The 25,156-nt window shown below is 36.5% G+C and overlaps 1 protein-coding gene across 1 annotated transcript in view; it reads right to left on the reverse strand.

Annotated features, from left to right (window-relative positions):
- Positions 1-2,313: 2,313 nt before the first annotated feature.
- LOC129276743 (caspase-6-like) overlaps positions 2,314-25,156 on the reverse strand; it is a 28,700-nt gene continuing 5,857 nt past the window's right edge. The window contains exons 4-11 of the mRNA XM_064109659.1: positions 23,229-23,361; positions 20,867-20,905; positions 20,117-20,223; positions 18,544-18,714; positions 13,721-13,949; positions 12,732-12,926; positions 10,959-11,068; positions 2,314-5,129 (exon numbers count right to left, since the gene is read on the reverse strand). Coding sequence (XP_063965729.1) covers positions 4,926-5,129; positions 10,959-11,068; positions 12,732-12,926; positions 13,721-13,949; positions 18,544-18,714; positions 20,117-20,223; positions 20,867-20,905; positions 23,229-23,361 — 1,188 coding nt within the window. The 3' untranslated portion in view covers positions 2,314-4,925. The remainder of the gene's footprint in view (positions 5,130-10,958; positions 11,069-12,731; positions 12,927-13,720; positions 13,950-18,543; positions 18,715-20,116; positions 20,224-20,866; positions 20,906-23,228; positions 23,362-25,156) is intronic.

The following is a 25,156-nucleotide window of genomic DNA, read 5'->3' on the forward strand; positions in this document are numbered from 1 at the left end:
GCGCTCCACTTGTTTGGTGGAAGAGAGCACCCCGTCAACCCCTTATTTTTCGTGAGAAATCTGGACATACAGATAATGTATAGCATTTATGAGGCACCAATTGTCTAGTTGCCTTTTCAATGGCGCACTGTATATTACCCCGGCCGTAGCTCCAGCTGCTAAAGGTGCTTGATGCATTGAAGGAATTAATCTTGCGGGTTCCCATTCATCTCACCTGGATTGAGTGCAGCATAATGTGGGTGAATTTCTTTCTGAAGGGAAACATGCCATGGCTGTATAACCACTAGACCATGACTCCCCCACATACGGGTGATACCATCGGAATCTCTGGAATGTCCCTATTTTCAGCCTCTGTCCTCCCATATGTTCCACTTTCTTGAGTCTTGGTGTTTGCAGGTATGATTAGTAGAATGTTGTCATTTTCAGTGAATGTGAAGTTTGATAACGCTTTGTATTTATTGGTGTAATGATTTTTTAAATCTTACCAAATGAAATATGCAGCTGAACTAGAGACGATGCTCGCTTCAAAATGAATTATGGAATCATGAAATTGCTGAAAAATAATGTACTCTCTTGCATTTACTGTACAATGTTTAAACAATATGTACATTAAAACTTGCATTTCATTCATACCCCTGTTTACATTTGTCTTTTCTGAAAATGGTGGCTTCAACATTGAATTCTTAACTAAGATTAAGTCTTGAAATGTCTTCATAATTATGAAAGTATAAGGAACTATTGTTATACATACAGGTGATAAAGTGTCACTGATAACGTTGTACTCTCTTGCATTTACCATACAATGTTTAAACAATATGTACATTAAAACTTGCATTTCATTCATACCTCTGTTTACATATGTCTTTTCTGAAGATGATGGCTTCAACATTGAATTCTTAACTAAGATTAAGTTTTTGAAATGTCTTCATATTTTGAAAGTATAAGGAACTATTGTTATACATACTGGTGGTCACTTTGGGCCAACGAACTTTGACCATGTTGTGGTATCAACATAAATAAACAAGGTTTTGAATTTTCAAGGTGATTTTGAAAGTATAAGTTCTATATGGTTATCAGCTATGGACAGATAGATGAATGTAATTTCAGGTCACTAGGCCAAAGGTCATTTAAGGTGATTGAACTTTTATCAAATAAATGAAATTATTCCCTCTAATTTTGAAAAGTAAATATTCATTAGAATTCGTTTTTATTGCATGTCAGAAACCAGCTGTAAGCAAGCAAAAATTTCAGGCAATTGGATAAAGGTCAAATGTCATTTTAGGTCAAAACCTTGGATGAAAATTGATATTTTGTCTTAATTTCATGAGTGAATGATTATTTCCATATATTTTCCTTATTCCTTTATATGAGCTTATGTATGAGTAAAATATCCATATATGTTGCTTGTGTATATTTTCTCATGAATCATATTTCAATATGTTTAAGGGGCCCATTTGCTATTAGGCACATTACTTATAACTTAATTTGGGAAGGGGGGGGGGGTGAAAAGGACACCCAAAATGTTTCACAAACGGACGTGAGGCCATGCAGTCAATAGCACATCCACAACATCGACCCTTTATGGTCTCGGGTGTTGACATTGTATATTCGAAGGGTACATAGAAAAGAGAACAAGATTGATAAAATTCAATATCACAAAGTCAACACTGCTGCTTATATTGCATTGCATGATGTAAGTTCCACTTGTTATGTAAAGTCCATCCAACAGTTTATTTGAATAAAAATAGAAAATCAAACAAGCTTAATGCTGTAAATGTCATGAAAATGGGATGTCAAATAAGAGAGTTGTGACACTTTAAAAGTTTCACTTAAATTCACAAAAAATACCCATTCTGGCCAGTATGCACATGAGGGAAGTGATTACGTCACCCATCCACTCACTTTTTCTTTCGTATTTTGTTCTATAAATATTATATTTTTTCCTTATGATTTTAAAATAAGTTTGATTCTTTCCTGAACACGTGGATTGAAACCTTTATTATGATTTGATTAAGAGACTCGTTATTGTCAAATCTGCAAAAAGGAAGAACACAACAATAAAATTGAAGTAGTGAGTGACATCACCCGAGTGACACCATTGACTCATTTGCAGGCCACAGTGTTTGCATAAATATCTGTTTAGTGGAAAATAAGCAGTTTTAAAAGGATATAACTTTCTCATTTTACTTGCGTTTTTGATGAAAATTTCAGTATTATTTTCTCATTTTATTCGAATTAACTTTTTGTTGTTGGACTTGAACGCCGCACAAAAAGCATGATATCAACATAAATCGACTTATGAGTTTGGTATCATTACATATAACCCTTGTTTTTTATTGTACGACCGTATGTTTTCACAGACATTTGCGAAATGAACACAGAAAAATACTTCGAAGAAAAAAAGTAAACAAAGTTTGACTTCATAGCCTCTTCAGATATACATTTGAATACTTTTTACATACACAGATACATAATTCGTTTTGTACAACTCCTACTTAGCTTGTTATACGCAAGGATAAGTTAGGAAGGAGCTAGATCGATCTGATTTCCTTTGATCCCATGCTCGATGCCGCCGATAATTCGGTGGATTCACAATATTGGTTGCAGCAGACAGGCGGAAATTCGCAATGCCTCATGGGAAAAGGACGACATATCTGCTGAGCGCGCTAGTGCATTATGCATGCGAGTATGCACTGACCGATGCGGCTCGGCTGGTTTGCATTAAAGGAAACCAAAACCCATGAAGAGAAGTAATCTTAATGGAAAGAGTAAAATTCATGATTTTGCCCCCCCCCCCAATCTGAAAAATGGATCGACGCCCCTGATGACATATGTTGTGCTCAGAAGGAGGCAAGATGCAATTTGAAAGATAATGAGGAAAATCTGAAAATATGTGTACAAAACAAATGGGAGTGTTGTCCACAAAATCAGCCATTTTGAAGCACGTTTGCCAATTTGAGGATGCCCATAGTAAGTACAACAAGACTTTTTAATCGTCCATAACTTGCTTATTTCATAACCGATTTTGATGAAACTTTTTTTTTAATTGTTCCTCTCATTTTACTCTTTCCAATAAGATTGCTTCTCTTCTTGGGTTTTGGTTTCCTTTAAACTCATGTTTGCCAGGGTCTACGAGGTGGGAGAGAAATTTGCTGCAGATTTCTTTGGGGGAATTTAGACCGTTTTCGGTGAATTTTTCCACCGCTTATATGTTTTTCATTTTTTTTAAGCATCTTTACACCAGCACCATGCGCTCAGGCTGCGTCTAGCCTTCGCGTGATGTCGACCCAACAATTAAAAATTGGCCTGTCAGCTGCCACCCGATAAATGGCGCACCGTATTGTGAATCCACCAAATTCATGCGCTAATCTCAGTGCATCGGTTAACCAGCTCGATACCATAATAGAATGCAAAGTGCTTAAATCTACTGCATTAGAAAACCTGCTACTGTTCGCTGTCCTTTTAATGATTGTCATTATTGTTAAATAATATGTAAAGCGTTTCACGCGCGAACGCAAACTTTTGGAATTTCACACTAAAATGTTATTCTAAACTGCAAAGAGGGCGAGTACCTCTGGATAACGCAGCGATCTCAAGTACTTTTCAAGCAATCTTTCATAAATTGTATTAAAGTACTGTCAGACAATATACAATATTTATACTTAGTCTGGAATTACGACGTCGGTGATTTTACTGCCCTTCGTAAAAACATGCAATCTAAAAACAATATTAAGCCATGATAATGATTAAAAAAACAATGTTGTTTAAATCATTTTAAAAACGACAGACAAAACCCAAATCATATACATACATATACACACATACCCACATGTACTTTACCCAAATTCATGCAGCAACATTATTTTCTCCCCCGTTTCATTCAAAAGGCTTCTTTTTTTTATAATTAAACGTGGTATTGATTTTCATCAGATCAACATATGAACAAATAAAATATTATACAATCACTATGAAGCAAGCACTAATTCCAATGCTACAAGTCAAAAAGTACAAAACATGTGAACGACAAAATAACGAAATGAGGTTCAATTTCCATGAAATTACGCATGTAAGAATCAAGTACCATTCAAAGTTTCTATATGAAATGAACATTTATCATTACATGTTTATCATTTTGAAAAGAAATAGCTCCACTTTGCCACACACACACCTTTCATAACGAATTGCTTGCTCTTATATTACTGCATCGTCATTATGTATATATATACAAAATTTGGTTTATACTATTTGTTATGCAATATGGACATTATGATGCAAAGATTACTGTCAATTTTGTGTAAGAATTTACTTTTTGTGAAAAATTTATGTTGTTATTGTATCAAAATTCTGGAAAAAAAGAAAATTGTTTGAAGTTGAAAGGTATGAAGGGTCGGGTCCAGGAGACCAGGCTCCCTCCTGATAAACCTCTAATAATCATCCCCATCACTATTATTATTATCTTTATTATCCTTATAATTAAAATAATCACAATAATCATGGCAATATTAACAATGATCATCATCATTATTACTACAGTAATTATCATCATCATTACTATGTATTTTGAAGTCCAGTTTGACTTAGACCATCTTCTATTTCTGTGCTAAAATCATGGAAAGCCGAAAATGTAAAAACATTTTATTTATCATATTCTATGTTTCTTAAGTCTACTTTGCTTTAACATATTTAATGATCAAAGAAACTATGTCAATTATCATTCTTAGAAAGTTATTATTTTTTTAGTGTCATACGAGTTAATAGATTGAACATGTACTTTTGTAGATTTGTGCCTCACTTGGCTTTCCATAGTTTCCATAGACAAAATCAAATCAGACTTTAAAATAACCAGAGTTCAGCATACGGGGCATAATAATGTGTAGCCCAGTCTATCAATTTTAGTCATTCGATGTAGTTTGCTCTGGTGTACCTTACTCTTGTGACGGGCTAATCGGCTGCTGAATCGAGCTGCTGCCCCCTGTCTCACGCGTATTAGTTTGGGGTGAATATTTCGGCATGAAATAAATTTTCTTTCCGATGCCTTGCTTGGATATATCTGGAGTTTGAAGAATCTTCTTCTTCTTTCCATTTACATCAGTTACAGAGCCCGTGAAACCGGTGACACGTCTTGTAACCTGTAGAATGATAACAGATTAGAAGCAGTTGATTATCCCAATTGCCAGAGAGCCATTAAAACCCGTCTCCTATATTGGCTAGTTTCGCGCAGGAAACGTTTGCTTCTGACAAACCACATTAGTGTAGATTCAAATTCCCAAGTAACGTAGATCTACATATTATGGACGGTTTTTTTTTTGTGGTTGCATAATTATAATCGAGTAGTGAATGTCATTATTATAGGCATATCATTTATAAAACATAAAAACAATATCGACCTAAATTTGTTCCTTGAGGAACACCTGATTTAATTTTGGCCCATATAAAGAACATTCGCCAGTAGATATCGATTCCGTGAAAAAATTTATGATCGATCCTGAATTGTGAGAAGTAATTACACTATACATTTCGAGTTTTGTTCTTAAAAGATCGTGAGTTATAGGCCTGATATTGTTACGTATACAAGTTCTTGGTAATTAGATCTATCAACCAGCAACCTAATGAGGGATTTTCCTTTTACCATGTGTTATTACTCGACTATCTATAATCTAATGATATAGGCCCGAGTTAAAACTTACAATACCATATCCGTTTTTCCAAGTTGTCAACCATTTCAACGTATTACCAATTCTCCCAACTGTTGAAATGCACATGGAAGTTGTGGTGGGATTTATATATTTTCTTCCAGGGGAGTAATATAGTATCCCTAAATTAGACCCCAAAATAGCCAATCTGGAATAAAATTATTGGAAATGGTTTTTCACCGGATTTGAGTAGGTATGGGTGTCAACATTTACCAAAAAAAAGTTAGGAGGAATACGGGTTGGGGAAAGTGCTTTTTTCAAGGTCAAAGGTCAATGACCTTTTCACATATACTGTATAATGGTATCTCTGAGATGGAAAGGCGCAAGTTGGTGAAAATGGTGTCAAAATGCACAAATTCTTACCAGAATATAAAATAAAATAAAATTAAGTACCGAGAATGCACATTCACCTATAAAATTCAAGGTCAGAGCCTTTCAAAGGTCAATGACCTTTTTTTACATCATATACCATACTGTATAATGGTATCTCTGAGATGACAAGGTAAAGGCTGGTGATCATGGTGTCAAAATGCCTAGATTCTTACCAGAAGATCAAATAAAATAAAATTAAGTACCTAGAATGCACATTCACCCATAAAATTTAAGGCCAAAGGTCAATGACCTTTTATACATTATATACCATATTATATAATGGTATCTCAGAGATAAAACGGCGCAGGTTGGTGTTCTTGGTGTCAAAATACACAGATTCTTACAAGAAGATTAAAAAAATAACATTAAGCATCGAGAATGCAAATTCACCCATACAATTCAAGGACAAAGGTCAATGTCCTTTTTAACATAAGATAATAATAATGGTATTTAATGGTATATAAAACACCGCAGGTTGATGATCTTGGTGCCAAAATGCATATATATATATAAAATTTGTATGACATAAAAATAACCAAAAAATATTCTCTGTGTTCATATTTTTTTGTGAATAATGTAAATAAAGATGGCTAATTTGTAATGAAAATATAGAGGTTTCATAATTTCAGTCTGAAATAATGAAGGTCATAGAAAATGTATTTAGGAGTCAGAGGTCAATGAACTCTTTCCAAAATATTAGTGGAAATTAAGTAAAAAAAGTTGATAACCAAAGAATAATTCTTCATATACTGCAATGCGTTGCCAAAAGCAATGAAAAAAAAAATGAAATCAGGTATATAATTTGAAATGATTTTTATCTTAAGTAGCAGCCTTAAATCAAGGTTGTCGTTTTTTTTCCTCTCCAACGATAGGCCACTCACCTCAATGCTATAATAAGTATTATAAACTATTAGCTTTAATCTTCTGAAAATGGATTGGAAAGGTCTAACTCTCATGTCACAGCTTGCATAATCTGAGAGCATTTCCAAACAGCAGAGGGATGATGATGAAGATGAAATGAAGGCTGTCATTAGAGCTGCAGCTTCTGTCCTAGTAAATGGTACGTATCTCAACTTCAACAAAGATGAATTCCCGTATTATTATTAAATACCTCTCATTGCGAGCTGCCAGAATCTCTTGAGATGCTAATGCTGCAGGACAAAACTTCATTATCTGCTCTCTGCTGTACGTCACCCAGGATGCTACTTCTACTAGGTATCAGTTTGTACAAGGATCATGTATTTGGTCCAGAACAACTGATTGTTATCATGCACAAATTTGGCATATAATAATGAAATTCAAAAGGAGATAATAGCTTATAAGTACACATCCATTGACCTAACAAAACTCCTACAGCACCACTTCCAGTTCTTGATAATCAAGCTGTGCAACATATCAGTAATAATATAGATCCTGGTCTGATATCCCTTGACAGAACGTTAGGCATTCATTGAATGGGCCAGATCAAAGTCCTGAAAATGTCCGAAGGTTTTGAAGAGTTTAATTACCCTTTGCTGAAGTTGATACACTTAACTTAATTTACTATGACAAAAGCTGCAGTTCTAATGATTGTCTTATTTCAATTCTTCATCATTGTGTCCCTGGCTATATGAAAATGTTCTCGGATGATGCTTGCCATAAGAGTTAAGCCTATCATTTCCATTTACAGATTAAGTTATGGTTTAAAGTATTGATTGTAGCATTTGAGGTTAGTGAACCTATTGCTACAGAGAAATACCGTACCTTGATTTAGATTTATAAAATGCAAATCTAAATGCTGCTACTTTATACAACTTCACCATTTCAAATTATATCATACATTATCTTTTTACACTTTTGGCAATGCATTACTATAATATATATTTATTACAAACTGCTATTTGATCTCAATTTCACCTCGAACTTGCATTTTGACATCATCATTGATCAAGGATTCAACTATTAAATTTATGTTCATTTTCCACGCAGGTCAGTCTTTTCCCCATCAGTATCACTATACCTACATGCCACAATCAAGTTATCGACCTATTTACTTAAATTCCCTGACATTATTGACATAATTGATTGACCTCTAACCCTTAAATATATTTTCATGGCCATCATGATTATTTATCCTTATTTCAGAGTGACATTATTAAACATCCAAGTTTTTATTACAAATAGCTTCTTTCTATTATTCACAAATAAAATGTGAATATACTGGATTAATTTCTTTTTTTGGGGGGGGGGGGGTAATGAATGGATATATAAATATTTATTAACTTTTGACCTTTGTCTTTGGATATCAAAGGTGAAGGATTATTATTTATGATTATTTTATACCTTTTTATCTTATTGCAAAAATTGCTTTTTGACACCAAACTCACCAACATGCAGTGTTTTATCTTAAAGATACCATTATACGATACATAGCCTATGTAAAAAAGGTCATTGACTTTGACTTTGAACTTTATGGATTAATATGCATTCTAGGTGATTAACCTATCTTATTTGACCTTCCTGTAAGAATCTGCATTTTGACACAACGATCACCAACCCGAGTGTGCCGTTTCAGCTCAGATACCGTATGATACATGTACATGATGTTAAAAAAAGTCATTGACCTTCGAAAGGCTTTGACCTTAACTGTTATTGTTTAATGTGCATTCCGTGTACTTAATTTTATTTTATTTGATCTTCCTGTAAGAAAATCTGCATTTTGACACCAAGATCACCAACCTGCGCCTTTTCGTCTCAGAGATACATGTACCATTATACCGCATGGTATATAATGAAAAAAATGTTCATTGACCTTTGAAAGGCTTTGACCTTGAATTTAATGTGTGAATGAGCATTGAAGGTACTTGTTTGATTTTATTTGATCTTCTTGTAAGAATCTGTGCATTTTGACATCAAGATCACCGACCTGCGCCTTTTCATCTCTGAGATACCATTATACCGTATATGGTATATAATGTGAAAAAAAGGTCATTGACCTTTGAAAGGATTTGACCTTGAATGTTATTGTTTAATGTGCATTCTGGGTACTTAATTTTTTTTTTTTTGATCTTCCTGTAAGAACCTCTGCATTTTGACACCAAGATCACCAACCTGCACCTTTTCATCTCAGATACCATTACACCGTATATGGTATATAATGTAAAAAAAAAAAAAAAAAAAAAAAAAAAAGGTCATTGAACTTTGAAAGGCTTGACCTTGAATTTCATGAGTGAATGAGCATTGTAGGTACTTGGTTTGATTTTATTTGATCTTCTTTTCAGAATCTGTGCATTTTGACACCATTATCACCATCCTGTAATATTTTATCTGGGAGATACCATGATACAGTATATTTAAAAAGGTCATTGACCTTTGACCTTGCAAAAAACACTTTCCCCAACCCGTATTCCTCGTAACTTTTTTTTGGTAAATTTTGACACCCATACCTACTCAAATCAGTCAAAAAACCATTTCCAATAATTTTATTCCAGATGGTTACTAATTACGGGATACTAATAGTTCATTCTAGAAGGTATTATGATTGATTCTCTATATCACTAGCGCTTTACAATACTTAATCATGTTCCGATCAATATTGTTCATCAAACCGTCATGTTGCTGACGGAAAGATGCATGATTCATACTTCTTTCCAGGCGGTCATTTTGGAAGGAATATCAAATCAACTCCTGCCTTTTATAATAAAATTCATCATAAGCATGGAAGAAAAGAAAATATAGGGAATTTTGGATACTTAAGTTAAGTGGATATGAATTTCCAGCAACTTTGGCGGAAGTATTGTTTTCCTTGCCATTTAACCCTAAAAGGACTGGGGGGGGGGGGGGGCATCGTGGCCCCTACCTCGACGCTTCGCGCGATATTTCTGAAACGCAAAAAGATAACGCCGAAAAATGTTATGACTTTTATTTAAAGTCTCACTCGACTTTTGAGACCGAATTCGCGACATACGGGTATAGCATCGCGACGCCACATGACTTTTTGCGAGACAATGTCATGCCGAAAATGGCTCAATTTTATTCTTTGTGTACAAGGTCTATGGGAGATGAAATTCATAAAAGAGTGATTATATTTCGTTCTAATTGGTCTGCTTAATTAATTTAGGGTGTAACTTAGTTGTCAAACGGTCTGTAATAATTTCCATTGAAAAAAAACGATGAAAAACAAAAGATGAAAAAAACATGAAAATATATAAGAAATTCTGAAAACAAAGAAATACATAAGGAAAAAATTGGCTTTCGCAATTTTTATTTGTGGAAACCTTTAGATTAGATTACAAAGATGACATCTGCAAAAAAAAAGAGAAAAGGAGAGTGTTAAATATGCAAATAATGTTTTTCATGAATAAATTTGCATATTCATGATAAACAAAAAATATTTTCGGATTTTTTTTTAATACTAGCATGTATAGTTTATGTGGTAAAGAATGTGCGTGCCAAATTTCGGCGCGATCGCGTGAACGGTGGCCGAGATCCGAAGGGGGCGGGGGCCATCATGCCCCCTCCTCCCCAGTCCTCAATACATCTCTAATAGCCCAGTCCTTTTAGGGTCAACCATAAACGCCCGTTTTATAAAACAAGCGATTAAATGATCTAATGCCAAGGACTCGGACCTAATCTATAATCACCACTGATTAAAAAAAAAATTAATAGAGCAACAACGCACTGTTTGGAGAACACCGGAAACACTTAAAAGAGGATTTTGAAAATTTCAAGAGCTCATAAAATTCCACGCTCTTTTTTTCTTTGATTCGTGTGTGTGTTGTTTCTTACGAGTTGGTAAAACCCCATATACGGTTACTGGTGTCATGGAGTACTTTTCCTTCAGTTTCAAGGTTTTGCGTGCGCGGGAAAATACTACGAGCTCTATCCATTTTTTTTTATATCGATGATAATCACCCTATTCATAATGGTATCCAGATCATCAATGTGGACGTAAGCAATCAACGCCTCGCACAAGCACTGGATGAACCATGACCCTTCAACTCGATCGCGAATCGAAAAGTAACCTGCGGAAAAGAAGAATGAAATGTAGTTGTCTCAATATTATTTGAACAGTATCATATCGGTCGCTTGGTGGAAATAGACCATACTGACAAGATTGATGCTGCGGCTTGTAGTTGATTCATCCCTTTCCAATGGTTTAGAAAAAAATGATGCATAACAGGTACATTGTCAAGAAGACCGACACATTAATATGAACAGTTAATAATAATAATAATTAGACTTATATCGCGCCAATTCCACTCTGTAGAAGAATTGAAGAGAAATGTTTTAAGATATTGTTTGAAAGTTTCAGAGGTCAGGCATTGTTTAAAGGAGAATGAAACCCTTGGAGCAAGTTAGCTTTTGTGAAAGCAGAAAAATCAAAGAATAAGATCAACAAAAGTTTGAGTAAAATAGGACAAGCAATAGAAGAGTTATGAGCATTTGAATGTCGAGATCACTAATGCTATGGAGATCCTCCCGTTGGCAATGCGACCAAGATCTATGATGTCACAGATGAACAACTCTCCCCTTAGTGGACACTGAAAATATACCCCAAAACATCTCTTTTTGCTCATTCTAATCATATGAAAAACAATTCATCAATGATATAATGTTGTGAAACCTCTGTACTTGTCCTCTCATAAAAAGAACACCTCACCTTGTGATATACTCTATAAAAGTGAGAATATAAGTGAAATAAGTACTAAAGTAATGAGGGAGTTGTACGTTAGTGACATCACAGATCTTGGTCGCATTGCCAATGGGAGGATCTACATGGCATTAGTGATCTCAATATTCAAATGCTCATAACTTTCTTATTATTCATTCAATCTTCCTCAAACTTTCAACAATATGTTTCTTTGATTTTTCTCTTTGACATGGATTCAGCTGGTTTCAATGGTTTCATTCTCCTTTAATGTTTTTAGGGAGGCTATTCCATAACTTGGAGGATGAGTGAATAAATGATCTCCCCCCAGGTAAGGATCTTGAAGGGGTATAACTCCCGGGGGGGGCACTCAGTATATAATGCATAGTGGGTATGTGCCGCGGAGGGGACCCCCATTTTTACACTCAAATTTCCGTTCCAAGGCATAGCATTTTTGTCTTATTGAGAAAAAGAACAAAGAAAGCCGCTCCAAGGCATAGCATTTCCTTCTTATCGAGAAAAAAGAATTGAAGAAATCCGCTCCAAAGCTTCGCATATTTTTCGTTACGCCGTTCCGGTCGCATTGATCTGCTACAATTTTGGTGAAAAGCGGCCGTAGAGCGCTTTTCGACCATCGCCTAAGCGGGAGCGCAGCCGGCGGAGGCCGCGCTAGCTGCGTCATGCACGATTGCCCGTTCCATAGGGATGCATACGCACTCACAGAGATACGGAGATCCGTTCCGAGGACCCCCGTTTTCACAAACATTTGTAGTTCCAAAGCCCGTTCCGAGGACCCTCCTTTTTACAATAAGCCCGCTCCAAGGTCCCCGTTTTTTGCCTCGCCCGCGGCACACCCCTACCACTTTTTTGGTCGAGTGCCCCCCCCCGGGGTATAACTCTTGATCAGTGAAACGAGGTACTGGGGAGAAGAGCGATGGACACAGTGGAAGGCTGTGATTCCCCAAATCTTGCCCATAATATTCATTAATTTTTAGTTGTTTTCATTTAAAAAATACACTGCACAATAAATGTTTCACCTTCAGAAGTGGCATAAGCAACGTATATATCAGCGTTATCTGGTACGTCAGCGTCGACGTCAACATGGTCAATGTCCAATGTATTGCCAGACGGTATTCTTGATGAACATGAATCCATATCGGAAACATTCCCCTGCTCAGATGTCGACGGTCTTCCATGATCGTCAGTATCGAGGGCACTCTTGGTTGGCAATTCTTGATGTGGGATGCAGTGGATAAACCAAAGATATTTAAATGACAAGTGCATATATAGGCAGATGAAGCAACTTTCATTTTACAAGACATAATCAAGTTCTCCACTCTTCGAAATTCTAGAACCTTGTTCTAGCTGTCCCGTTTTTGGAACTTTTTAAGGTTCTTCCAATATGCAGAAAAAGGTTCCGTATTTGGAACCATACAAATAAGCAGAAAATGGTTCTTAACAGTCCTTCAGAACCGTTTTTGGTTCAATGCGTACAAAAAAAGTTCACAAATTATCTTACAAAATGGTAGCCTATATTTGTAATATCCTGATTTTTGTCCTGATTTGTGTAGCTCTCTTTAACCAAATTACGTTATGACCGTCGACAAACATTACCGCTTGAGTGAGCACCACTTCTTTAATAAAAAAGTTCATGAACAATGATTTGCGCAAAAATTTGAAATAGTCTTATTAAGAAAAGTAAACATTAGTTGGGAAGATTGATTTGGTGATATCTTTTTCGTTTCTAAATTGTTTCCTTGCCCAAAACACTTCCTTGAGCACCAACCCCTTCCCCAAACACTTAGACCATCGTGATATCTGCATTAGTGTTGCACTGATTCGCACGAAATGGCCAAGGATGGATTTCTGTATAAGTATGAAACAAAATGATAAATTATGAAATGTAACTTTTGTTTAAATTCTCTAATGGATTTTCCTCAAAACCAATATATTTTTTCATCATTTTTCTGCTATTTTTAAATTTTTTGTCAGGGTGAATTTCTCCTTCAATAAATATCTGACTTACGTCCTCGACATGCCTGGATGAAGAATATCTTTGGTTTTCCGAGGAGAGCTGGGCATTGCCTCCCTGAAAATTTTGACTTGATTTCTTGAGTTGTCACGACATCCATATTAGTCCCATATATGCCTCGTTTCTCACCATGGCTCATGAGGACAACAACCACAGAAGAGTGGCAAATAGTGCCTTCGAGGTTTATTCTGTGCACAGCTTCATCGAGAAAGCGATGAATTTCCTGGATGAGAACAGATCCAAAAGTACTTCATAAACTAACAGAGAAATACATAATACATGCAGGGCTCCCTTGTAAAGCAGGCCTCTGGCTTGAATGGGACTACCCTGCTTTTTATAAAGAAAACATGAATAAATAAACAAATAAATAATAAATATGATTTTTTTTTAATAAATAAAATACATTAAAAAAAAAAGGGTGTCCAGACGAAAATTTGGTAGTTTTGAAGGATTCCATGCATTAGTCATCATGATTAGTAAATTCAAAATGTATTTCAATTTTGGTGCAACTATACACAACAAAAAAAGTAAGTCCCCCCTAAATCAAATTGCTGTAACTTTTGAACGGAGTTATTTTGAGATATGATATTTCGTAGGTGGTTTTCTACACTCATTAAGCAACTCCTGGGGAAAAATGAGATTGATCGGTTGAGTCATGCATGAGTAATTAAAGATTGAATTAAAAATGACCATTTTTGAAAGTCACAAGAGTCGTTTTTCAGATTGTGCAAATACAAAGTTGGGCAAAAGTTGTTTTTAGGTGAATTTTATGGTGTTATGCTGTTTTGCTATCCATCATTTAGCCACTCCACACACAATTTTGATATCGTATGTTCATGGTTGAGTGAGCACAATTTCGCAGGGGCCGCGGAAGCGGGGGTGGGGGGCCCCTTTTTCCAAAATCATGTACAAAAATGTAAAAATGACCATACGATTGTGATTTTTTGCATGGTCAGCCCCCCCCACACTTTTGGCTCAGCCCCTCCCCCACACTTTGAAAACCGTTCCGCGGCCCCTGTATTGTGACGTATCATCATAGGTTTTTTTTTTGTAGTATCCTAGACAACTTGTTAGGTCATATTAAAATTTGAAAATGTTGGTGGCTCCCCCGATTATAGGCCCCTCCCCCATTCTTAAATTCTGGATCCACCACTGATTTGTCCATAATCTAAACTGATCATGAGAAATTGTTAGGAAAAGAATACATTTATGCAGTATAAAGAGTATTCATTCCTAAGTTTTCGAATGTGCTCGCTCAACCATGAAAATGTTAAGTTCGGTAAGTGTGTGGTGAAAGAAATGATGGATGATAAAAACAACAGCAATTAAAGTCACATTTCAAACCAAATTTGCCCCCAATATTCACCTTATTACCCTTTAAAATGAGTCTGTGACATTGAAAATGCCCATGTTCTCACTTTGATGTGTGCTCACTCAACCGTAAATAAACAAATCGATTTCATTTTTGCACAGAATTCTGCCCATAGGTTGATAAACATTACTGCCAAATGACATTGCTAAAGACAGCATTGAAAAAAAGTTCCACCATATTGAATAAGGTGTTACTTATTCTTAAACATGTGCACCCATAATGTACACAAGTCTATGAGAGAGGAAGTCAAAATTTTAACAAATATGAAATAAGGGGTTTGTTTCATGGACGGTTTTTGTTACTTCTGCCAACAGTTATTTCATGAAACTTCGCACATGGCTTCAGAGTAACACTATCCAAAGGGCGCGCACACCAAAATAACAATTCGATACGGCACAGAGTGGGGCCAAGGCCTTGAACTTTCTTCTCATTTGCATAATTTTCGAATATTGTGTGCTCACTGATGCATTAAACATCGGAATTTTCATAAAAATCAAATCAAATGAACCATGCAAGGAGGTTTGTGACAGATATCCACAGTTACAAGTTACATTTTTTCCAATAACGTAAAAAAGAGCTAATCACATTCCACATGTTCATTCAAGCGTGAATGTTAAATTAAACGCCTTTGAATCATTGAAGCATGTTAATTGGTCATGAACATAACGAAAATGTTGATAAAAGATCAGTTTCAGTTACCAAAATGAAACAATACTTGCCTATGATATTTGAAAATCGTATTTTTTGTTTCCAATAAATGTTCATTGAACCGTGAAACGATGAATATTGTTGAAGATACTCTTCCCAAAAATAACTGTCATCATATTTTATAATTTTTATTGATGAAAATGTGTAAAAAATCAAATTATAGCAAATTTGGACTTGTGTTTATTCAACCGTGAAATTTAGCCAAAAAAATTGTATCGTCTTTTAGAAAGTACATTTTACAAGCCTTCTGACTATTTTTCATGATGAGAATGTGGAATTAGTTCCAATAAAATGGAATCAAAGTCGTGATTTTTGGCTTGTGACTTTTGAAAAGTGACATTTTTGCCTTTTGACGGTGCTCACTGAAGCATGACGTAAAATACGTCCATAACATTTACTCAGAGGGTAGCTTATAAAATTACCTACATGCTCATGTAAAAATATATCAAAAACTCGCATTGGTTCGGAAATTATTGATGTTTGTTCAAGGGGGGACTTACTTTTTTTGTTGTGTATATATTATCTTGAAAATCAAGTCGCAGATGAAGTTCGTGCCTATTTTCGTCGCGATCAACGGCCGAGATGTGAGGGGGACTTTATTTCCGCCCCCGGGTTTTGCACCTTCAAAAAGTGGAGTCACATGTATATTGGATTAAGTAAAATTACTTTTGTTTCTGACGTTGCAGAAAGAATTTCAGGATTGCATCCCCTGGTAAGCGAGGGTTGACAGAGTGAATGATAGGTACACCTTGCTTTGAAATTTACCTATCCCACCGAAAGAAAGGAAATGTCATTTGATCACTAAAGATTAAAACCTTGAAGTAACTCTGAAAAGATGAATATTGCAGAATGCATGTTTGTACCATGCTTTCCTGGGATTCACTAGGCATTTTTAGCAATCACCTCGCAGATGCTTTCTATAACGTAGAGAATACTTTGTCAAAGGTCTTTCATAACACAGCAGCCTTGTAGAAAATTGGTCAAACAGCAGTGTCGTCCTGGACTCGATCAGGGGCCCGTTGCAGAAAGAGTTGCGTTTAAAAGGAAGTCAAAAAATCAATCGCAAGTCCCAAATGCACGCTGTTGATTGGTTGAAAATCAAGTTGCGCATGATTTTTAGAGTTGCAATTGATTGCAACTCTTTCTGCAACGGCCCCCTGGACAAACAACATATTTGCATTTTCTTGGCCGGTACGAATCTTAAGACAAAGTGCTTTTCCTTTCCACCAACTTTCTACAATGACCTCTAATCTGCATGTCCATTGTGATATGACGGGCATTCGGGGTAGATTCTCAACATTGCTGAAAACGTCTATGGCGCGCCAAGTGTTTATCGGAATTACTGGGCAAATGGCGCGCCATAAGCATCTGCGAAATGGATGCTACTATAAAGAGTTTTCGCAATCACAACTCGGTCGCTCTCTACAACGCACCGATTCCATTGAAGGACCGGGACAACAGACGGGACAAAATTAATATGTCAAGTCATGAGACGACGCTGTTCTCCTGCGTCCTGTTCTACCAACTTTCGACAAATAATTTGACTTGTATTTTCAAAGGAATTGGAGCGTTGTAAAGAGCGGCTGCGTCGTGATTGTGAAAACTGTCTGTCTTTTTTTTACGACGTATGGAGCGTCTACAAGTCCCCTGAGGGACGAGTCGTGGCTGACTGCCGTGCGTGGCGAAGCAGTTCATTGTCTTTGCACTTGACAAAAACAGCTGTGCCCCATCGGAATGTCGCTCTGTATGTTCAGTGGAATGTCGCCTATCCTTCCAAAAACCCGGTGGAAGAAAACGGAAGACTGGGATTGTTTTCTCTCGAGTTTTCCTATTGTGAGTTTTTCGAGGGATCTCCCGCATATCGGAAACTCCCACTATGGGGAGATGTCCCGCGGTACAAAGGTGGCAAACTCTGAAAGCAGTGTGTATAACCATGGACCTATGAAGAGATGGACATTCATCGTTTACTTAATGAATTCACTAACAGGTGACTGTAATTGTCCTCTGAATAACATTCTCTTCATACTAGTCTTCTTTGGTTCAATGATCGTCACCGTGAGAAGGGACGGAAGCAGTTCGTGACTGGACATTTATATTTCACAAATTATATGCGCAATAGACAACAAATCACTTAAATCATGGCAAATCGATGTGCAGTTCTTTTTTACCTTTGGTAATCTTAGTTCCATATGTTTTATTTGGGAGAAATGTCTGCATATTTTAATATAGAGGCAATATTGTGATTGATTGTTTACCATTTGAAATTTAATTTTCCCAAGTTTCTCCATAATATTCCAGATATACGTGGTACATAACATATATAGATCGTCTATCTCTCAATGTTATTGAGGTCCTTATGTGTGAGCGGTAGTTAGCGGATCGAATGATATCATATTTTATATCATAAAGATCGTCTGCTTCTCAAGTTTGCCGCTCCAAATATGAAGCATGTTGACTGAAAGGCTCATGCTAAAACAGGGTATCAGCCAACAAAAATCAAGACCGGGTAATTGTTCCGTCTATTGGTAATCAGATACGCCTTGGTAGTCATGGTAATTGCTATTGTTGCAACACCTGTATGTTCTCATTAAGATGTGCATAACCAAGCGACGGTGACTATCATTGGACCATAGAAATGCTCGCGTTGATAGTCCATCTCTTCATAGGTCCATGGTATAACTTTGGGATAACCAGGGTTGATTTTGGCTATGTTGGAGGCTGTACCAAATTGACTTACCCCGGAAGAAAGGTTTGTCTTGATGACTGGTTCATATCCAATTTGCTTGAAGACATGTTGGACATTTTTCAAGTCCATTTCGGATCCAGGGCGATCGTTTGCCTCACGGAAATGATAATTGTTTATTATGAGTACGAGTCCCTTGTAGACAGATGTATGCATCACGTAATTCTAAAGAGGGCATAATGATATAATTGAAAAATTAAAGGCTACGACCAGCAAGCTGATTTCAAAACATAGGAAGAAAAAAAATGCAACCCATCTGAAATACATAACTATAGTGAACGCCTTGGTAATATCGCCTGCATTATGCGATTCCATAAAGCAGCCGTGCTGACTTCGAAAACTATTGAATACATATTCGCAAAAAGCACCATTCATAATTATGATAATACATTGGCCCTAAATGACCTATTACCATGATTACCTTGACCATTAATTTTGACCTTGACTCGTGCAAAACGATCAGTGATACTTGACTACATTTTTTATGTCCACGTTTCATAAACTAGATCCATAAACATTTTCAAAACTAGACTGGACAAACACTGGTCCTCCATGCACCAAATTCTCCCATGAATATCCGCCCTCCACACACGTTTAGTTGTTTTAAAGACACACACGTTTAGTTGTTTTGTAGACCAGTTTAAGAAACCTCGAAGGAATGATCGGAAGCACTACAGGACTACCTACTTCTTCCGTACAACGATGATGATGATGATGATAACCTTTACGTTACGATGGCATTTCAACAAATAACATGGCTATAGCTCGTTGACCCTCAATGACCTTTGACCTTGGTCATGTGACCTGAAACTTGCACAAGATGTTCGATATTACTTGATTGTCCTTAAAGGGATGGTCCGGGCTGAAAGTATTCATAGCTTATTAAATAGAGCAGAATTCACTGAGCAAAATGCCGAAAATTTCATCAAAATCGGATAACAAATGACAAAGTTATTGAATTTTAAATTTTAGCAATATTTTGTGAAAACAGTCGTCATGAATATTCATTAGGTGAGCTGATGATGTTACATCTCCACTTGACTGTTCTTTTGTATTTAATTATATGAAATTAGGTTTATTCAATTTTTTTTCCTCCAAGAACTAGAAAAATTGGATTAAAAACTGATTTAGTGCATTAGATATTTATTGCTGCAACTTATTTCATTATAAGGGAGACATATTATTCACACAAGTATTAAATAATGAAAAATTATGATTTTATGTAATAATATAAGAAAACAGAAAGTGGGGATGTGACATCATCAGCCCACCTAATGAATATTCATGACGACTGTTTTCACAAAATATTGCTAAATTTTAAACTTCAATAACTTTATTATTATTTTGTTATCCGATTTTGATGAAATTTTCGGCATTTTGCTCAGTGAATTCTACTCTATGTATTAAGATATAAATATTTTCAGCCCGGACCATCCCTTTAAGTATGTCCATGTTTTATGAATTAGATCCATAAACTTTCCTCCAACATGAGAATCTTCACACCTTATATAGCAACCCCAACCCGATTGATCGCGACGAGACCGGATCTATATAGTTTCATACTTACTTCTTCCGGGTCAAATTGCCCCACCCTAGATTCCGCCTTTTCGATCTGGTAATCAGTATAATATCCATCCACGTCGGGTGAAATGTTAACCTGTGGCTCTGATGAAACTAATAACCGGCAAAATGTTATACTTTAATTATGTTGTTCTATAAACTACATTATATAAGCCTGAGTTAAACATTTCAAGGAAACCTAATCCTCCTCAGTGAATTTCTTTCAACAGTAAATGACTTAAATGACATAAAAGAACTAATACCCGACTAAATTAGGCCTATAATTCGATATATTCATGAGGTGTTTTTTTCATCGGGGTGAATATTAATAATATTGATAACAACAACAACAATAATAACACTAAATAGGTTCATTATTGCGGAATGAAATAATCGCTAGAGGGTATTCATTATTTTGTCTCGCAATCTACTATGGTCAACAAGGAAATTCGTGATCACTCTCGCAAAAAGTGTTCACTAGCTTTCTAGGAAATAATAATAACGATGATAACAATAATAATCTTTTATTCACTCAAGGTAGAACTTGAGCTCCATCAGATACCATTATCCATGACGTGCCATAATTATGTCGCCGTGTCTATACTCGCCGGTTTGTTGGAGACTAAAAATTGTACAGATATCAGCGTGATACATTTTTTTTCAATAAAATGGAAGTATTCAACCAGGGATTTGAAAGAACAACGGAAAGAGGAAAGGGGGCTATATACTTCATCTCCGGTATATTGGATATACTCACCTTGCTCGTTTTCAAATACACGGTACGCGTTATGACTGTCTGAAATGAATAGCAAGAAAGAGAGGGGTATTAAGTAGTTATACAGATCCGAACAAGGCAGCTATAAATAAAGCAACAACTATAATTAAACACAGCTTTGAAAATTCATGATAGGAAGTCAATTTGCACAGTATTAGCGGCATCATTAACATGTTAATATGTAAATCCATACTATTGTTCCAAGCAAATGACAAATAAGCATTTAATTTGAATTAGTAAACATTTTATTGCCAACTCTAATTGTTGTTATCTTCCCATAACATTTATGATTATGGTAAAGGTTAATGCTGATATTCTTATTATTGATACTTTACTTCTGCAATTCAATTAAGTGCTTAATTTTTGTTACGATTGCCTTGGCCGAGCAAGGTTTGCGCTCACTAAATACTCGCTAGTAGATTATAAAATAATCGACTCTAGAGAGTGCTTTTCTTTTAACATGTTTAAAGGAAACCTTCATTCTGAATCAATATTTTTATTTTTATCAAGAAGTAAATGGTTTTAGAAATAGTAAAGCAAACAATCACCCCATGATTTACAGACAGTGACAAGACAAATTATCTAATCATCGGTGTGCTGAATGTACCCGTTTTCCCTCAGCTTCGCTTCGGAAAGATATAGCTACATACAGCTCACCTCGAAAGTGAGAGTTCCTTCATGTTGCCTCACACTGCAATTGAGGAGTGAATTTTGGATGCGAGTGTTCGCATTTACTATACGGAGACAATCTCGACAATGCGCCGATTTATCGATCTTGGAAAATTAAATGCAATAAGCCAGTTCGTAGTTCCAATCTGCGCATGATCAGAAGATTCTGTGAATGGTCGATCAGAGGAAGGTCATTTGTACTAAAGTGACATGATGGTTTGATATTTAATGAGATAAGCAATAACTTTGATGTCTTGATTATTCATATATTTTTTTGAATTGTGTTTTTCATTAACTTCACAAAAAACAACAACAATGCGTCCACGGACGCCAGGTATTTCACAGTTTACCATACATTGTACGACATGCTATAATATGCGTTCAATGTAGAACTGCAACAAACACCTTCGTAGATTGTTAATTGGTGTGTTATAGTCACCTGGTCTATTGAATTTCTTTATCCTGCTATGTAAGGCATGCTTACATAATATTTGCTTTGAAATCTGCCTTTCACACTGGAAGAAAATTAATGAAAGATTATTTGACCAAAGGCTTCCATGAAGTAACTACGAACTGGTCTATTAAAATCACAATGGAGAGTTGAGAGGCTTTTGTCGAAAGTTTGTGGACCGGGACAGCAGCTCATCCGAAGATTTGCACCGGACGAACAATTGCAAATAATGTCGTTGTCCAGAGTCAAGAGATTCCGCTGTCCCGGTCCACCAACTTTCGACAAAAGCCTCTCAAGCCCTAGGCCCTCACACTGCAAAAACTCCGGTGTTGATTTAACACCAGCCCGGAATCTATATGTCCACACCAGAGAAGTATTGAAACAACACCAGTTTGGAATCAAACCGATGTTCTTTTAATACTAATTGGTGTTGTATCTGGTGTTAGACCAAAACGAAACTGGTGTTGTTTAACACTTCTCTGGTGTGGACATATATACTGATTCCGGGCTGGTGTTAAATCAACACCGGAGTTTTTGCAGTGCAGCTCTCAACTTGCAGGGGCACTTACATTGACGAGTGGATACCATGCGCGACCCCCAAAACACGTAAAAATTATGTCTTTTTCAAGATATTGCACGTTACGTACGTAACGTAATAAGGGTGTCAAAAACCCTAAAATAATGAAAAAGGGGTATCTATGTTCGATAGGAAAGCTGCGTGTTTAGGGTCAAATTTGCGAGGGTATAAAAATCAAGACTAAAATGCATAAAGGATGTATTTTTTGCCCATCAAAGAGTCAACACTACGTGTTTCAAGTACAATTTGCGCGAGTGGGGCTGTACTAAACCCAAAGATGTAGCTAGGTAAAGGTAAAACCGACGTCCGTGAAATATCGCTGTACTTTTTGAGGGGTTCAGTTCAGGAAATACTTGCCAATAGTATCATTTTGTTTCAAATACTTGTTAAGGGTAGGGTTTCACACGCCAATACTTCTTAAGGGGTGCATTTTTAGCATATGGAAAATACGTGTTTAAGGGTGCTTTTTAAGATCACATGGTCGCGCATGGTACACACTCGTCAATGGAAGTGGCCCCCGGGATTTTCTCATGAATATTGGAGAGACCGGGCTCGTATTAAGTGCGAAAACTCTCTATTAGCGTATACGTGCGTTGTCAACGGATTGTTCAATACAGTCCAACAGCTCAGGTGAACGAGTTATTTACCTGGGGAAGGAGGCATCGGGACTCTACAACACAGGCATGTTCCATCGCAAGCAATACACGAAGCTTTTATACTCGCTACAAACGTCACAGTACTGCATAATAAGGATATGATAGAGCAAACCCTGTTTGCATCCTGCATATGGTAGAAAGTGAGAACAAATATTGTAAGACAAAATCTTTTTTATGGACAAGGGCATTTGAAAAAAAAGAAAGAAGAAGATCATACCACTGTCTTAATCATGATATTCTTTTATTACCGGAAGTATTTTGAGACCTGCATTAAGTCCTACATGAAATATGTACATGTAAGTGTCAGGGGCCGCGGAACGGTTTTCAAAGTGGGGGGGGGGGGGGCTGAGCCACAAGTGGGGGGGGGGGGCTGACCATGCAAAAAATCACAATCCTATGGTCATTTTTACGTTTTTGTACACGGTTTTGGAAAAAAGTGGGGGGCTGAAGCCCCCCCCCCCGCTTCCGCGGCCCCTGAGTGTGAGTTCAAAATAACGGGGGGAGGCGAAGTGGATATGTTGTGTTTAAATATCCTAGAAAAGTTCAAGACCTACGAGTAATGGTAATTTAAAAAAATTATAGGTTCACTGGGATCCTTGGTGGCACTGTAAGTATACAAGCGCTGTAAGTATACAGTAAGTATACAGCTTGGTCACGTATAGCTCGCTCCCTCGCTCAAAATGTAAATTTGAACATTTTAGGACCCCCGAAGAAAAATTTGTGTAAGGCCCTAGGGGCCATGATGGGGGGGGGGCACAATCCCTCCTCACTTTTTGAAGGACTGAAAAGTGCCCTTTTATGGGCAAGAAAATGCCCCCTCACCAAATGTATTGTGTCCCTTTCACCCGAGGAGGACCCGTTTTAGGTGTTAATTATCAAGTGCCCTTAATTACTCGTATAAGTGCTAATTTATACCAACAAAAATGCCTTCTCTCGAACGTGTTTTGTGCCCCTTTCACCTGACATGCCTGAGAAGGTTCTGTTTTATGTGTTTCCAAATGCCATTTCTCGTATCAGTGCCATTTTTTTTAAACCAAGCATGGCCCTCTCGAACGTTCTGTGCCCCTTTCACTTGAGAAGGACCCGTTTTACGTGTTTCCAAGTGCCATTTTTTACCCAAAAATGCTCCCTCTCGAACTTGTTCTGTGCAAACCCTAATCCAAAACAATTTCAAACACAAATAGATATGACAGGTATCTAAAACTTTACATTTACTTGCTCTTAATGAATATTCAGGTATTATTTAAATAAGGCATTTATTGAAAAATGTGAGTACATTCAACATGATTTTATATTTTATAACGAATTGGAGTTATATTTACTTAATCAAAGTAAAGCTACACGTGAATTTTCGTAAATGTATAACCCAAATAAATCAAGTAAAGTTAAAAGACAAGTTAAATCTACTGCAAATAATCGAGAAATAATTACAAATAATACATTCTACTTATATACATTGAGTTTTAACTACTAATTCAGAGATTTTTTACATTGTGTGCCCCCCCTTAAACTTTTTCCAAGCCGCCCTTGCTAAAGGCCATGAATGTGTATTCGGCATATCAAAGCTAAACGTAATCACGATAATGCTTATGTTCACAACATTACCCAACACTCTGTCCGATCTATCCTGGCCGTAATACTAATTATGTATACTCCGAGGAATTGGAGCAGAATACTGTAGCAGGATCATTGGTTTGGATTTATTCACGATTGACCATACATAAAACAAAATATAAATTGTTGATAAAAAAATGATTATAATTACAATATCTTAACATAACATTGAATGTAATATAAAATATAACTCGTATCGTAGGGATAACCCTGTTTCTGACCGGGATCCCGGGGGAGCCACTTACATTGACGAGTGGATACCATGCGCGACCAAAAAAACACGTAAAAGGGATGTCATTTTCAAG

This window comes from Lytechinus pictus, chromosome 14 (genome assembly GCF_037042905.1).
Source record: "Lytechinus pictus isolate F3 Inbred chromosome 14, Lp3.0, whole genome shotgun sequence".
Lineage (NCBI taxonomy): Eukaryota > Metazoa > Echinodermata > Echinoidea > Temnopleuroida > Toxopneustidae > Lytechinus > Lytechinus pictus.